The following is a 14168-nucleotide window of genomic DNA, read 5'->3' on the forward strand; positions in this document are numbered from 1 at the left end:
ATGCAGTACCGGTCAAACGTTTGGACACACCTGTCTGTGCAAACGGTTTCCTTCTCCTTATTGGGAAGTTGACATTGTAGATTGAGACTGCTGGCAGCAAAACCACAATGGCACATGTATAGAGACAAGAATCACTTGTCAAACTTAAAGGTGTTAAATTTTTTATTACATCTTACTATAATTGCAGTTTTATACCCACTTGGCTTTTCTCATCAGGTTATTACCTGGAATGGATTCCAACAATCTTGTAGGAGTTCCCAAAAGTGCTGAGAACTTGTTGGCTGTTTTGCCTTTACTCTGCGTCCAATTTATCCCAATCTCCATTAGGTTGAGATCAGGTGTGTCACGGGGATGCCGCAACAAAGTGGGGCCAGAAAATCCCTGCATTTGGTTACTCGTATATCTGCATTGGTTAGAACTGCTTCACCTTCCTATTAGCAATTCAGGTTTTCCTTGCTTTGTTCTTGAAAGGGTCAAACAGTCCCGTATGTGTTTATCTCCTGAAGCTCTCTGTCCTGAGTTGTCTCAGCTGTTCTGAGTTCATCACTTCCCTCTGGTTTAAATACTCTTCTCCAAGCTTCAGTTGTTGCCATTGATAGCTTGCAACTACCTGGTTTGGAGCTGGACGAGTGAGCAGAGAAAGGAGCAGGTGTTTGGAGTTATTCAGTACATATCTGAATGTAGCTGGTTTGCGTGTGTCTCTCCCAGTCTCTATTCCCATTTGGTTTGCATTATCCTCTCCTTCCTAATTTGCCACACGAATGTTTGAGAGTGTTTTTGCATGATTGCGGTATTCATTTATCCCTGTCCATTTCCCCCGTGTGTCTTACGTTGGAGCAGGACTAGCCTTCCTGCTATCCTACTCATTAATCAGGGTGGTACTTGGGGTAAGACAGGGATACATGATCATCCCTTGGGATAAATAAACCTGTCTAGGGACGCTTGGAGGCGCAGGGTTTCAGGAGTGCCCCCTTGTATCCTTCCCTAGTAGATAGGCTGGAGAAAAAAATAGGGCAATAGGGTCTTATCCGATAAAAAAATCTGAATTACAAATAGCATATTTTGCTCACATGATCCACAGAATTGTGTGTTTTAAAATGTTATTCAGCTGCTGGGAATTCACGAGTCGTTGGACCACTTGCAATATAGACCAGAAGGGATTTTTGTGGTTCGCGCTGCTGATCCTTGCAGACGTCAAAGTCAGAAGATTAAATAAATATATGGTTTTATTCTATGCGTTTCGAAGTACAATAAACTTCTTCCTCAGGAAAACCCATACAGGACTTAATATATGGTTTTATTCAACGTGTTTCAAAGTACAATACACTTCTTCCTCATAGTCCTGTAAGTTTTTTGCTGAAGAAGTGTATTGTATTTCGAAACGTCAAATAAAACCATATATTTAATCTTCTGATTTTGACATCTTCAATGATCAGCAGCGTGAACAAGTCCATATAATCCCTTCTGGATCCTTCCCTAGTGTAAGAGCTTCCTCTCTCTCCGGTTTAACACTGTGCAATCCTGCTTTGGGTAGAGGTGTGTCTTCAGCAAAACACCCCTCCACCATTCTCCTATCTATGCTTCATGGTGGGCGCCACACATGTAGAAACCATCCACTCACTTTTTCTATGTCTGACAAAGACATATAGGTGGTACAAAAAATCTCTAATTTTGACTTGTCATTAGTCCACAGTATAGATTCCCACTGATCTAATGTCAAGTCCTTGTGTTGCTTGGCCCAAACAAGTTTCTTCTTGTTTGTTGTCCTCATCAATGGCTTCTTTACAGAAATTCCACCATAAAGCTCTGCTTTTTGCAGTCTCCCCTAGACAGTTGATGTTGAGATGTATCTGCTCTTTGATGTCTGTGTGACAATTATGAGGGTTATTATCTGAGGTGCTATCGATTTGCGTTTTCTGAGGCAGGTAGCTCTGATGAACTTATCCTCTGCAGCAGGTCATTCTTGGTCTTCCCTTCTTAGAGCGGATATCATCAGAGCCAGTTTTATCATAGCGATTGATGGTTTTCATTACTGCACTTGAGGTTATCGTCAAGATTCTAGAAATTTTCCAAAGTAACTAATCTTCTTGTCTTAAAGCAATGATGGACGATCCTTTCTCTTTACTTAGTTGAGTGATTATTGCCATATTCTGACTTAGAACAGTTGCAGAAAAGGGCTCAGCACTGTACATGGCCTCTGCAAAACTGGATGGTCACAAACTGAAGGCCAGAGATGCCACAGATATAATGACCTGTTCATTGAAAGCCAATCCAGCTGACGACCTGATGAAGCTGCTTAGAGAATGCCAAAAGTATGCCATATTAAGAAATTTCTTGGGAGTAAATTTTTTACCCTGTTATTAGTTTCCCACTGTAACTGGGGCATCCATAGGAGGGGAAAACAGCCTAAGGCTATGTGCACACGTTCAGGATTTTTGCGTTTTTTTCGCTATAAAAACATGATAAAAATGCTTAAAAAACGCATACGTATGCATCCCATCATGTATAATGCATTCCGCAAATTTTGTGCATATGTTGCGTTTTTTCTGCAAAAAAAAAACGCATCGTGGTAAAAAAACGCAGCATGTTCATAAATTTTGCGGATTTTTCGAGTTTTTACCGCTATTTAATTGCATTGGGAAAGCTCAGGAAAAAAACGCGGTAAAAACGTGAAAAAAAACGCATGCGGATTTCATGCAGAAAGTCCGGTTTTGTTCAGGAAAATTCTGCAGAAAATCCTGATGTGTGCACATAGCCTAATACAGTGAAACAAGTCAGTGTCAGAGTTGACCCTGCTCTGAGGTTACCCCTGCAGCTCTGCTTTATTGGTCAGACACCAGGAGATTGGTACTGCTAATGCTTCTAGTCAGTATCTAAAACTATGTAGCAGAAAAGAAGACAGAAGTAGGAAAAAAATGTTTCTGCCTTCTCCGTAGGATCCTGTGGCTAACAGCAAGAGACCCAAATTGCTGCCGCTAGATTCCAGGAGCAGAAGCTTTAATCCCACGCTTGGTCAATATCCATTTAAGGATAGTATATTCAGAATTTTCTTTTAAAGTTTTTCATTTTCGGAATCGGAAAAGGTGGGAGGGGATGGGTTTAGGAATTTATTATAGCACTTTTCCACATTTTATTGGTGTGACAGAGGGGGTTCTCCACTCTGACCCCTTAGATGCCGTAGTCAATTGCAATTGTGGCATCTAAGTGGTTAGTTATCAACTGTAGAGAACGCTTCAAATTGGCGTCAGCTTCTGCCTACTGGTTTGTACGATCATTGAGGGTTTCGAGAAGCAACCACTTATCAAAATAGTTTAGTTATACTTTAATAGTATAGTCCAGCAATGGCCTAAATGAAACTGACCTGCAATACCAGACACAGCCTGCGGACAAGAGTGGTGCCATCGCTAAAAAAAAATAGAGCAAACTTTTTTCTAATTTCATACAACCCCTGTTAAAATATTTTCAGAAACGTAGGATGACAACCAATAATGATGTCCATATTGGTGGAGTAAAAACTAGTCACTTTTTTTTTTACAGTTGCTACAAGCAATTATTTTGCACACACCAAGTCCTCGTGATTTGCTTGCACACCTGGATTTTACACGTGGAGTAAATCACCTTCTGCCATCTGCTCATCGGCGCTAAGGCAACAATTCATTTTAACAACATGAAAGTTATAAAAAGAAAGGTATCTGCCAGGCGGCAGCATATGCTCCAGCCACGCTCCTCGACCCACTCAGCCCCACCACTTTTGGCTTTGCCTGTAGGCATAGAACATGGATTGTTTTCCCGATGTGGAACCCAACCAAGTCCCCGTTCAGTCAACGAATCAGACAAATTAATTGAAGCCAACGAAGGCGATAAAACTGCGGATATTAACCAGCGGGATTTCGACAGATCCCTTTGCTGTTGGTTTTATTTTATTTTTCAGGAGTTGATTGTTGACACTCAGATAAACAACATTTGAAGAACAATATGGAAATGAGGCTTATTGTTTTGTACTATAAACGCGAGCACCGGCGATAATTTGCCGGAGGCACAAATGGTCTAACGAAGATGCAAAAAAAAAAAAAAAAAATCAGTGTCACACAGTGGCGGGGAGCTGTATAAATTGTGAAAAATTGCACCAAAATTATAACATTTTAAAGATACCATCCACCATTTTTTTTCTTTAAAAAATGGGTCCCTGGTGGTAAAAAAAATATATATATAAAAAAGTAAATACTTAAGATTCCTCCGCACTGGTGGCTTGCAGGTCTCCTCATCTTCTCTTGTGGTGGTGGTGGTCATCGATTGGCTGCAGCACTGATGTTCCATCATCCAAGCTGGAAGATACACTCTCCTTTCTATCTCGCAATTTAAAAGAAGTGTCACCACTGCAGCCAGTCATTTGACATTAAACAGCAGAGTAAGTAGCGAAGAGACTGGCTGGGGGATTTTCGATAGGTATGATTTTTTTTTTTTCTTATAAGACAACCAAAGGCCCAGTTTTTAAATATAAAAATAAAAATGTAGCGGAGATCCACTTAAGTAAGAAAAAAAATAAGGCAAGGACTCCATGGCAACCTTTATTGCAACTAAAACCTCAATGTTCTGATGCATCGTAAAACATTTCCATGGGAAAGAATAGACGCTGAGATCAAGAAATATATTTGAAGAACCTGAGTCCAGCGGCCACATCAGTATTCTGTGGCTGCTGGACAAGAGCCTGGCAAACTGCCTCCTGCCTTCAACCACCCCACATTCTTTTTTGAGTAGTCGAACAGCCGCGATGTCATCTTTGCGGCATAACACACACATGACATCGCAAAAGGCAGGATAATCCAGAGAGGAACCAGGGATGCCAGCAAGTAGGAGGAGGTTCGCAGAGCACTTGACCGGCAGACACAGACGTAGCACTTGGATCAGGGTCCTACGAATTGATCTCTAAACGTTGAGGTTGCCTTGCTTCTATGCCCTGATAATTTACAGTCATGGCCAAAATTTTTGAGAATGACACCAAAATGATATTTTCACATGATCTGCTGCCCTCTGGTTTTTATTAGTGTTTGTCTGATGTTTATATCACATACAGAAATATAATTGCAATCATATTATGAGTACCAATAGGTTATATTGACAGAATGAGTTAATGCAGCAAGTCAATATTTTCAGTGTTGCCCCTTCTTCTTCAAGACCTCTGCAATTCTCCCTGGCATGCTCTCAATCAACTTCTGGACCAAATCCTGACTGATAGCAGTCCACTCTTGCATAATCAATGCTTGCATTTTGCCAGAATTTGTTGGTTTTGTTTGTCCACCCATCTCTTGATGATTGACCACAAGTTCTCAATGGGATTAAGATCTGGGGAGTTTCCAGGCCGTGGACCCAAAATCTCTATGTTTTGTTCCATGAGCCATTTAGTTATCACCTTTGCTTCATGGCAAGGTGCTCCATCATGCTGGAAAAGGCATTGTTGGGCGCCAAACTGCTCTTGGATGGTTGGGAGAAGTTGCTCTTGGAGGACATTCTGGTACCATTCTTTATTCATGGCTGTGTTTTTAGGCAAGAGTGTGAGTGAGCCGATTCCCTTGGCTGAGCAGCAACCCCACACATGAATGGTTTCAGGATGCTTTACAGTTGGCATGAGACAAGACTGGTGGTATCGCTCACCTCTTCTTCTCCGAATAAGCTGTTTTCCAGATGTCCCAAACAATCGATAAGGGGATTCATCAGAGAAAATTACTTTGCCCCAGTCCTCAGCAGTCCACTCCCTGTACCTTTTTCAGAATATCAGTCAGTCCCTGATGTTTTTTCTGGAGAGAAGTGGCTTCTTTGCTGCCCTCCTTGAAACCAGGCCTTGCTCAAAGAGTCTCCGCCTCACAGTGCGTGCAGAAGCACTCACACCAGCCTGCTGCCATTCCTGAGCAAGCTCGGCACTGCTGGTTGTCCGATCCCGCAGCTGAAACAGTTTTAAGATACGGTCCTGGCGCTTGCTGGTCTTTCTTGGGCGCCCTGGAGCCATTTTGACAACAATGGAAGCTCTCTCCTTGAAGTTCTTGATGATGCGATAGATTGTGGACTGAGGTGCAATCTTTGTAGCTGCGATAGTCTTCCCTGTTAGGCAATTTTTGTGCAGTGCAATGATGGCTGCACGTGTTCCTTTAGAGATAACCATGGTTAACTGAAGAGAAACAATGATACCAAGCACCAGCCTCCTTTTATAGTGTCCAGTGATGTAATTCTTACTTAATCATGACTGATTGATCGCCAGCCCTGTCCTCATCAACACCCACAGCTGTGTTAATGGATCAATCACTAAAACGATGTTAGCTGCTCCTTTTAAGGTAGGACTGCAATGATGTTGAAATGTGTTTTGGGGGTTAAAGTTCATTTTCTGGGCAAATATTGACTTTGCAAGTACAGTAATTGCTGTTAAGCTGATCACTCTGACATTCAGGAGTATATGCAAATTGCCATTAGAAAAAATGAAGCAGTAGACTTTGGAAAAATTAATATTTGTCTCATTCTCAAAATTTTTGTCCATGACTGTAGGTTTATTTGTAGGTTGATATAAAACCAGAGATACAATATCATCGTACCACAACGAGCTGCGCCTTATAGAAAAATGAGATGGGCTAGACTTGCAAGTAGGACAACTAATCAGAATCTAGATGTCCTACACTTGACTACAATTGTTGGAGACTGGTTGGTTGACTATGGAGATGACGGTCTGAAATGGTCAATGGCATTCTTTGCCCACCTTCATAATCATTCATTTTTTGGAAAAGGATATCAAAACCACTTTGGCCTCCATTGTCATTGATTGTGCTAAGTGCCAAACCTTAGTGGTAGAGATGAGCGGATCAAACAGCAGATGATCGAGCTAGAGTTGAATTTCCTGAAATTCGCAGATTCTGAAAATTGTGAGATTTGATTTGCAAAAATAAAACTTACCCAACACCGTTTCACACACTACTAAAGAATCGTCGAGTGGAGCGGGCTAATGTCTTTCTGCGAGTCTTCTCATAATGACCTGCAGCAAAGACATCTTAAGGATTATCATGGCTTATACAGCGGTGTGGTCAGTACCAGGGCCACCATAGATTCCCAGTAGAGCACAGTTTGTACAGCAAAGTCATTTTCCATCTTCAGAGTCCCTGGGTAAATCTCTCTCCTGTAGCTCTTATGGGCAGCTCCTCTCTCTTTCACCCAAATTATAAGCTCTCATAATCATCAGGGTCCTCTCTCTCTCCTATAGAGTGTAAGCTTTTATGGTCACTTGCGTTCTCCCTCCTATACAGTGTAAGCTCTTATGGTCAGCGGGGTTCTCTCTCTCCTAGAGTGTAAGCTCTTATGGTCAGCGGGGTTCTCTCTCTCCCAGAGTGTAAGCTCTTATGGTCAGCGGGGTTCTCTGTCTCCTACAGAGTGTAAGCTCTTAATGGTCAGCGGGGTTCTCTCTCTCCTATAGAGTGTAAGCTCTTATGGGTCAGCGGGGTTCTCTCTCTCCTATAGAGTGTAAGCTCTTATGGTCAGCGGGGTTCTCTCTCTCCTATAGAGTGTAAGCTCTTATGGTCAGCGGGGTTCTCTCTCTCCCAGAGTGTAAGCTCTTATGGTCAGCGGGGTTCTCTCTCTCCTAGAGTGTAAACTCTTATGGTCAGCGGGGTTCTCTCTCTCCCAGAGTGTAAGCTCTTATGGTCAGCGGGGTTCTCTCTCTCCTACAGAGTGTAAGATCTTATGGTCAGCGGGGTTCTCTTTCTTCTACAGAGTGTAAGCTCTTATGGTCAGCGGGGTTCTCTCTCTCCTACAGAGTGTAAGCTCTTATGGTCAGCGGGGTTCTCTCTCTTCTACAGAGTGTAAGCTCTTATGGTCAGTGGGGTTCTCTTTCTTCTACAGAGTGTAAGCTCTTATGGTCAGCGGGGTTCTCTGTCTCCTACAGAGTGCAAGCTCTTAATGGTCAGCGGGGTTCTCTCTCCTACAGAGTGTAAGCTGTTATGGTCAGCGGGGTTCTCTCTCTCCTGTAGAGTGTAAGCTCTTATGGTCAGTGGGGTCATCTCTCCTGTAGAGTGTAAGCTCTTATGGTCTGCGGGGTCCTCTCTCCCCTGTAGAGTGTAAGCTCTTATGGTCAGCGGGGTTCTCTCTCTCCCAGAGTGTAAGCTCTTATGGTCAGCGGGGTCGTCTCTCTCCTATAGAGTGTAAGCTCTTATGGTCAGTGAGGTCCTCTCTCTCCTGTAGAGTGTAAGCTCTTATGGTCAGCGGGGTTCTCTCTCTCCTACAGAGTGTAAGCTCTTATGGTCAGCGGGGTTCTCTCTCTTCTACAGAGTGTAAGCTCTTATGGTCAGTGGGGTTCTCTTTCTTCTACAGAGTGTAAGCTCTTATGGTCAGCGGGGTTCTCTGTCTCCTACAGAGTGCAAGCTCTTAATGGTCAGCGGGGTTCTCTCTCCTACAGAGTGTAAGCTGTTATGGTCAGCGGGGTTCTCTCTCTCCTGTAGAGTGTAAGCTCTTATGGTCAGTGGGGTCATCTCTCCTGTAGAGTGTAAGCTCTTATGGTCTGCGGGGTCCTCTCTCCCCTGTAGAGTGTAAGCTCTTATGGTCAGCGGGGTTCTCTCTCTCCCAGAGTGTAAGCTCTTATGGTCAGCGGGGTCGTCTCTCTCCTATAGAGTGTAAGCTCTTATGGTCAGTGAGGTCCTCTCTCTCCTGTAGAGTGTAAGCTCTTATGGTCAGCGGGGTTCTCTCTCTCCTGTAGAGTGTAAGCTCTTATGGTCAGCGGGGTCCTCTCTCTCCTGTAGAGTGTAAGCTCTTATGGTCAGTGGGGTCATCTCTCCCCTGTAAAGTGTAAGCTCTTATGGTCAGCGGGGTCGTCTCTCTCCTATAGAGTGTAAGCTCTTATGGTCAGTGAGGTCCTCTCTCTCCTGTAGAGTGTAAGCTCTTATGGTCAGCGGGGTTCTCTCTCTCCTGTAGAGTGTAAGCTCTTATGGTCAGCGGGGTTCTCTCTCTCCTGTAGAGTGTAAGCTCTTATGGTCAGCGGGGTCCTCTCTCCCCTGTAGAGTTTAAGCTCTTATGGTCAGTGGGGTCGTCTCTCTCCTATAGAGTGTAAGCTCTTATGGTCAGCGGGGTTGTCTCTTTCCTATAGAGTGTAAGCTCTTATGGTCAGCGGGGTTCTCTCTCCTATAGAGTGTAAGCTCTTATGGTCAGCGGGGTTGTCTCTTTCCTACAGAGTGTAAGCTGTTATGGTCAGCGGGGTTCTCTCTCCTGTAGAGTGTAAGCTCTTATGGTCAGTGGGGTCCTCTCTCTCCAGTAGAGTGTAAGCTCTTATGGTCAGCAGGGTTCTTTGTATCCTACAGAGTGTAAGCTCTTATAGTCTGCGGGGTCCTCTCTCTCCTATAGAGTGTAAGCTCTTATAGTCTGCGGGGTTCTCTCTCCTGTAGAGTGTAAGCTCTTATGGTCAGCAGGGTTCTCTCTCTCCTGTAGAGTGTAAGCTCTTATGGTCAGTGGGGTCCTCTCTCTCCTGTAGAGTGTAAGCTCTTATGGTCAGTGGGGTCATCTCTCCTGTAGAGTGTAAGCTCTTATGGTCAGCGGGGTCCTCTCTCCCCTGTAGAGTGTAAGCTCTTATGGTCAGCGGGGTCCTCTCTCCCCTATAGAGTGTAAGCTCTTATGGTCAGCGGGGTCGTCTCTTTCCTATAGAGTGTAAGCTCTTATGGTCAGCGGGGTTCTCTCTCTCCTATAGAGTGTAAGCTCTTATAGTCAGCGGGATTCTCTCCTTCTCTCTTTTCTCCACATGTATTTTACAAGCAGTTACAAGCTTTCCAGTACTGAGATCCAGGCAAATTTATTGACCGGGAATCTAATTTTATTTAGAAAAATGTGATGAAGCCGGCGAATTCAAACTACAAAAGATCCGCTCATCTCTACTTAGTAGTATAACAGGCTGACAAGGATATAATTTAAAGGCACTGCCTTGGAAGGTCATCAAAATTACATTAGATGGTTTGTATAATGGAAGACATCACCCAGAAGACCAAAAGTGTTGCCCAATGCACCTAACACAGAAGCCTATCAATTCTTCTCTTCACTTTTTAGTTTTTTTTTATTCCAGTGAAGCATGGGTAAAGCGTAAAGCAAGGATGCATGCAAAGTATTTATTGAAACTAGGATTGCTCCCAATGGGTCATAACTATGGGGTAACCAAAATGGGCACCGACATTTGCATTGTGCTATAAAGCCATTTAAGCATGACAACAAACAATGGTGGTTTGTCCTATCACTTGAATCTTCCAAGAAGAACTATACATGACCATTCTTGCCATGTAGCTCCAGCTATAAAGGTATATATTTCAATTATGGACCGAGAATGGTAAAGTGCTCTATGGAGTTTACCAGGACCAATGGATATAAAAGCCAAAAGCATAAAAAGATTGAGATTATCATAACATTGCTGCATCTTAATATCATCCTGAGTTTAAAGATTTTTGGGTGGAAGACTCCCCAATTTACTGCTTGAGGCCAATCGGGCAGGAGACTCCAGTACCACCCAGTCCACAGTAGCCATTAGGCACTTTGTTGAGATACTGCTGGTGATAATCTTCTGCGTAGTAGAAGTTGGTTTCTTGGCGGATTTCTGTGGTGATATTTCCAAATCCATTTTCAGTTAACTCCTGTAAAAAAGATTGAGGATTTCAGTACAAAAATATTTCTGGAAGTAAACAGAAAGCCAAACATAATACACAAATATAGAATCATGAAATACATTAGTGTAAATGGAATCCAAGTCTGGAACAATCGGAAGACTCGTCATCTTGTTGACCTTCAACAGAAAGTTCACTTCACCCAATGGTCACACTCTTCTAAAGATGGACATCTTATCTATTGTGTCTAGTTGACCATCTCCAAAAACGTCACTCCACCCAATAACCATACTTCCTGAAGATGTACAACCCACTACTATTTCTGATTGCCTGCTTTCAGATGGTCGCTATTGCTTAATGGCCATATTTTTCTGAAAACGGACAACTCGAAACTATAAATGGCCATAGTTTTACAAAAGTGGACACCTAATATTAGTTCTCTCTGCCTGTCTATAGAAGGGTCACAGCATCTAATATCTTCAGAACAATAATGTGTTGTGAAACTCCAGAAGATAAGCAATGAAATATTGGAGAGTTGTCCTCAAGCAGAACTCCACCACAAAAACTACCATTTCTAACATTTATGACCACCAGCACCATGTGTACATTACCAGGTTTTTTCTATCCCATAATTCAATCTCAATTTAGTCAGGGACTGGGAGCCATCTTCCCGAACATCTTCTGGCTTTATATTACTTATTGCCTGTGACCACCACAATTAGGCTGGTTGTAGAAGGATGAGGAGTAAGGCTGGTTTCATATTTGCGGATGGAGGTGCTGCGGAGGGCTGCGTATGTCCTCAGTGAAGCTCCACATACATTGGCATGGTCTGCGTACCTAATGGTAAAGCTGACCGGAGGAGGCGCGGAGGTGGGCGAAGCTTCACGGAGGATGTATGCAGCTCTCCGCAGCACCTCCATCCACAAATGTGAAACCAACCTAAGAGACGAGACAGGAAGAAACATCATATGACTGACAGATTCAAACCAGAAGACATCATTTGGAAAAACACATATACTTTGGGTTTGAGAAAACCTAAAGTAAGTCACAGAACCAAAGTCCATGCCTTATACACATCCGAAATTAATATTTCTACTGCAATCTATGTCTCCATTGAGACATTGGGTCTCAAGCAAATGTCTTACTGCAAGTGGCGGAGGAGTGGCTCCAGCCTGAGTTTTTTTCCCCATTTGAGATGATGGAGAGAATCGTGGCTGACCGGATGGTGAGGGCTCTGCCGGCCGCTATGCAGTGTTGGGTCGGGCTAAGGGACCTAGGTAACCTAGAACTGCTAATAGAATTGATTGAGCGGTATAAGTCCACTCAGGAAGTTGCACCAGAGCCCGGGCATGGGGCTAGTAACTGTTCGGTGACATCTAAGCCCATGGACTGCGGGAACACCGGTCAGAAGTCTATGTGTGCCCAGCCAGTCTCTGTCACCACTACGGGCATAGCTGGCAGCGAACCAGAATTGTGCCAGGTACTTGTGAATGGGTGCTGAACAGAGGCTCTCCTGGACACGGGGAGTAAAGTGACTCTGGTCCATCGGTCCCTTTTTGTCGGGGACAACCTCAAAGGACCGAGAGTGGAGGTGATGGGTATCCACGGGGAAATCCGGGAGTACCCGACCGCGGAGGTTGATTTTTCCACACTATGTGGGGACATTAAGCATGTGGTGGGAGTGGCAAAGACCCTTCCATATGGGGCTGTGTTGGGGAGAGATTTGCCCATTTTGGTCCCTGTGGGAAACCAGAGTCAACCCTCTCACGGAAAGTGTTGTACCGGGTGTAGAACCCAAAGATATTGAGACACCTGCCATAGGGGTCACCATCCTAGGGACAGAGAGTAATCATGATAGGCTTCCCCTAGAGGTAATGGCAGGAGAAATTAAAGATGATGTTTCGGGCATAGAACCTGAAGATCCTTAGAGGTCTGCCACAGGGGTCACCAATTTAGTGTTATAGTGTAACCCTGATAGGTTTCCAATAGAGGTTGTGGCAGTAGAGGTCTTGGGGACCCCATTGAACCCTGAGCTGGAGATTTTCCCTGGTAAGGTCGGGACAGCTCAGATCCAGGGTCCCACACAGAGATGCTGGTGTAGAAAACGCAGGTATGAGAAGAACCGGGAGTGTATGGTTGCGGAGGATGGGGCCGGGGGTCAGGGTAAACTAGATAGAGCGCTCGCTAGACTGCAGTGTCAAGAGGCTCAGGTTCGGGTGTGACGTAATACAAACATATGCTCAGAGTTGCCGGCGCAGTACGCAGCATTTCAGCGTGAAGTAGTCACTGATGCATGGGTAAGGGTACAGAGGAAACAGTACCAGGGGGCACGTAAACAAATACTTAGGTGACAAGATGACCCATGGGGTTAGTGAACCCAAAATAAACAAGGTCGATACCACCCAAAACTGGCCCAAATCTTTGGTTAAACAGAAAAGAGGGCTTGGCTTCTGCAATGGAGAACGGGGTGGGTGGTCTCGTAATGAAATATGGAGGAGAAACGCAAATGTAGTGTCGTAATGTAGTGTCGAGCGGGGTTGGCATAGGGGCATACTGATGCCCTGTCTTTCGCCCATACGGGGTAACAAATGTTCAACCCCACAGGTATGAACGGGGGGGGGGGAGGATATGTGAGGCAGTGACCCCTGTTACAGCTAGGGGCCCCTGTTTGAGCTCTCCAGAATGCGCATGGAGGCATAGTGAGGCCATGAGGGCGTACTGCAGACACAGGTGTGGCGGTAATTAGAATGGTGAAGCAGTGACTGATTAAAAGCCCTGTAGTAGAGGGGGAGGTGTGTCAGTGTTGGTTTGGAGGCAGACAGAGCAGTTGTCTGCAGAGCTCTTTCTGTGTGAAGCAACACAGGGGCAGAAGGAACCAAAGAGACTGACACCCTGCGTCCCGGGCTGTCTTCTGTTTGCCAGGCTGCAATCCGGAGGATAGCATGAGGTGCACGGCGTGAGTAAAGAGATTTGGTATCGGCGGGCAGTCGCCCCAGGGAAACTGGACAGAGGGAAGTCCGGCCTGTGTAGGGCCTGCAAATTAAAGCCGGTTGCTGTGTATTTCTAATGGACTGTGTGAAGAAGCCGTGTACTGTGATTTTCCTTTGGCCTGGATGAAGAAGCCGTTTACTGTGTATTGCTAATAGACTGCGTGAAGTAACACAATAAAGGAACGTTTTGTTTGAACTTGCTTGGGTCACTGCTGTTTCACTGAGTATGGTCCTACAGCTGCATTACAACACATAAAAGATTCTCTCCTGTAGAGTGTCAGCTCTTATGTGCAGGGTCCTCTCTCCTGTAGAGTGTCAGCTCTTATGTGCAGGGTCCTCTCTCCTGCAGAGTGTCAGCTCTTATGTGCAGGGTCCTCTCTCCTGTAGAGTGTCAGCTCTTATGTGCAGGGTCCTCTCTCCTGTATAGTGTCAGCTCTTATGTGCAGGGTCCTCTCTCCTGTTGAGTGTCAGCTCTTATGTGCAGGGTTCTCTCTCCTGTAGACTGTCAGCTCTTATGTGCAGGGTCCTCTCTCCTGTAGAGTGTCAGCTCTTATGTGCAGGGTCCTCTCTACTG

The 14168-nt window shown here is 44.7% G+C and overlaps 1 protein-coding gene across 4 annotated transcripts in view; it reads right to left on the reverse strand.

Moving 5' to 3' along the window:
- Positions 1-10039: 10039 nt before the first annotated feature.
- The window catches only part of MSRA (methionine sulfoxide reductase A), a 342166-nt gene continuing 338037 nt past the window's right edge, over positions 10040-14168 (reverse strand). For all 4 annotated transcript variants that reach the window (XM_069728387.1, XM_069728386.1, XM_069728388.1 and 1 more), the window contains one exon: positions 10040-10634. In XM_069728387.1, the coding sequence (XP_069584488.1) occupies positions 10470-10634 (165 nt within the window). In that variant the 3' untranslated portion in view covers positions 10040-10469. The remainder of the gene's footprint in view (positions 10635-14168) is intronic.

This window comes from Ranitomeya imitator, chromosome 5, assembly GCF_032444005.1.
Source record: "Ranitomeya imitator isolate aRanImi1 chromosome 5, aRanImi1.pri, whole genome shotgun sequence".
Lineage (NCBI taxonomy): Eukaryota > Metazoa > Chordata > Amphibia > Anura > Dendrobatidae > Ranitomeya > Ranitomeya imitator.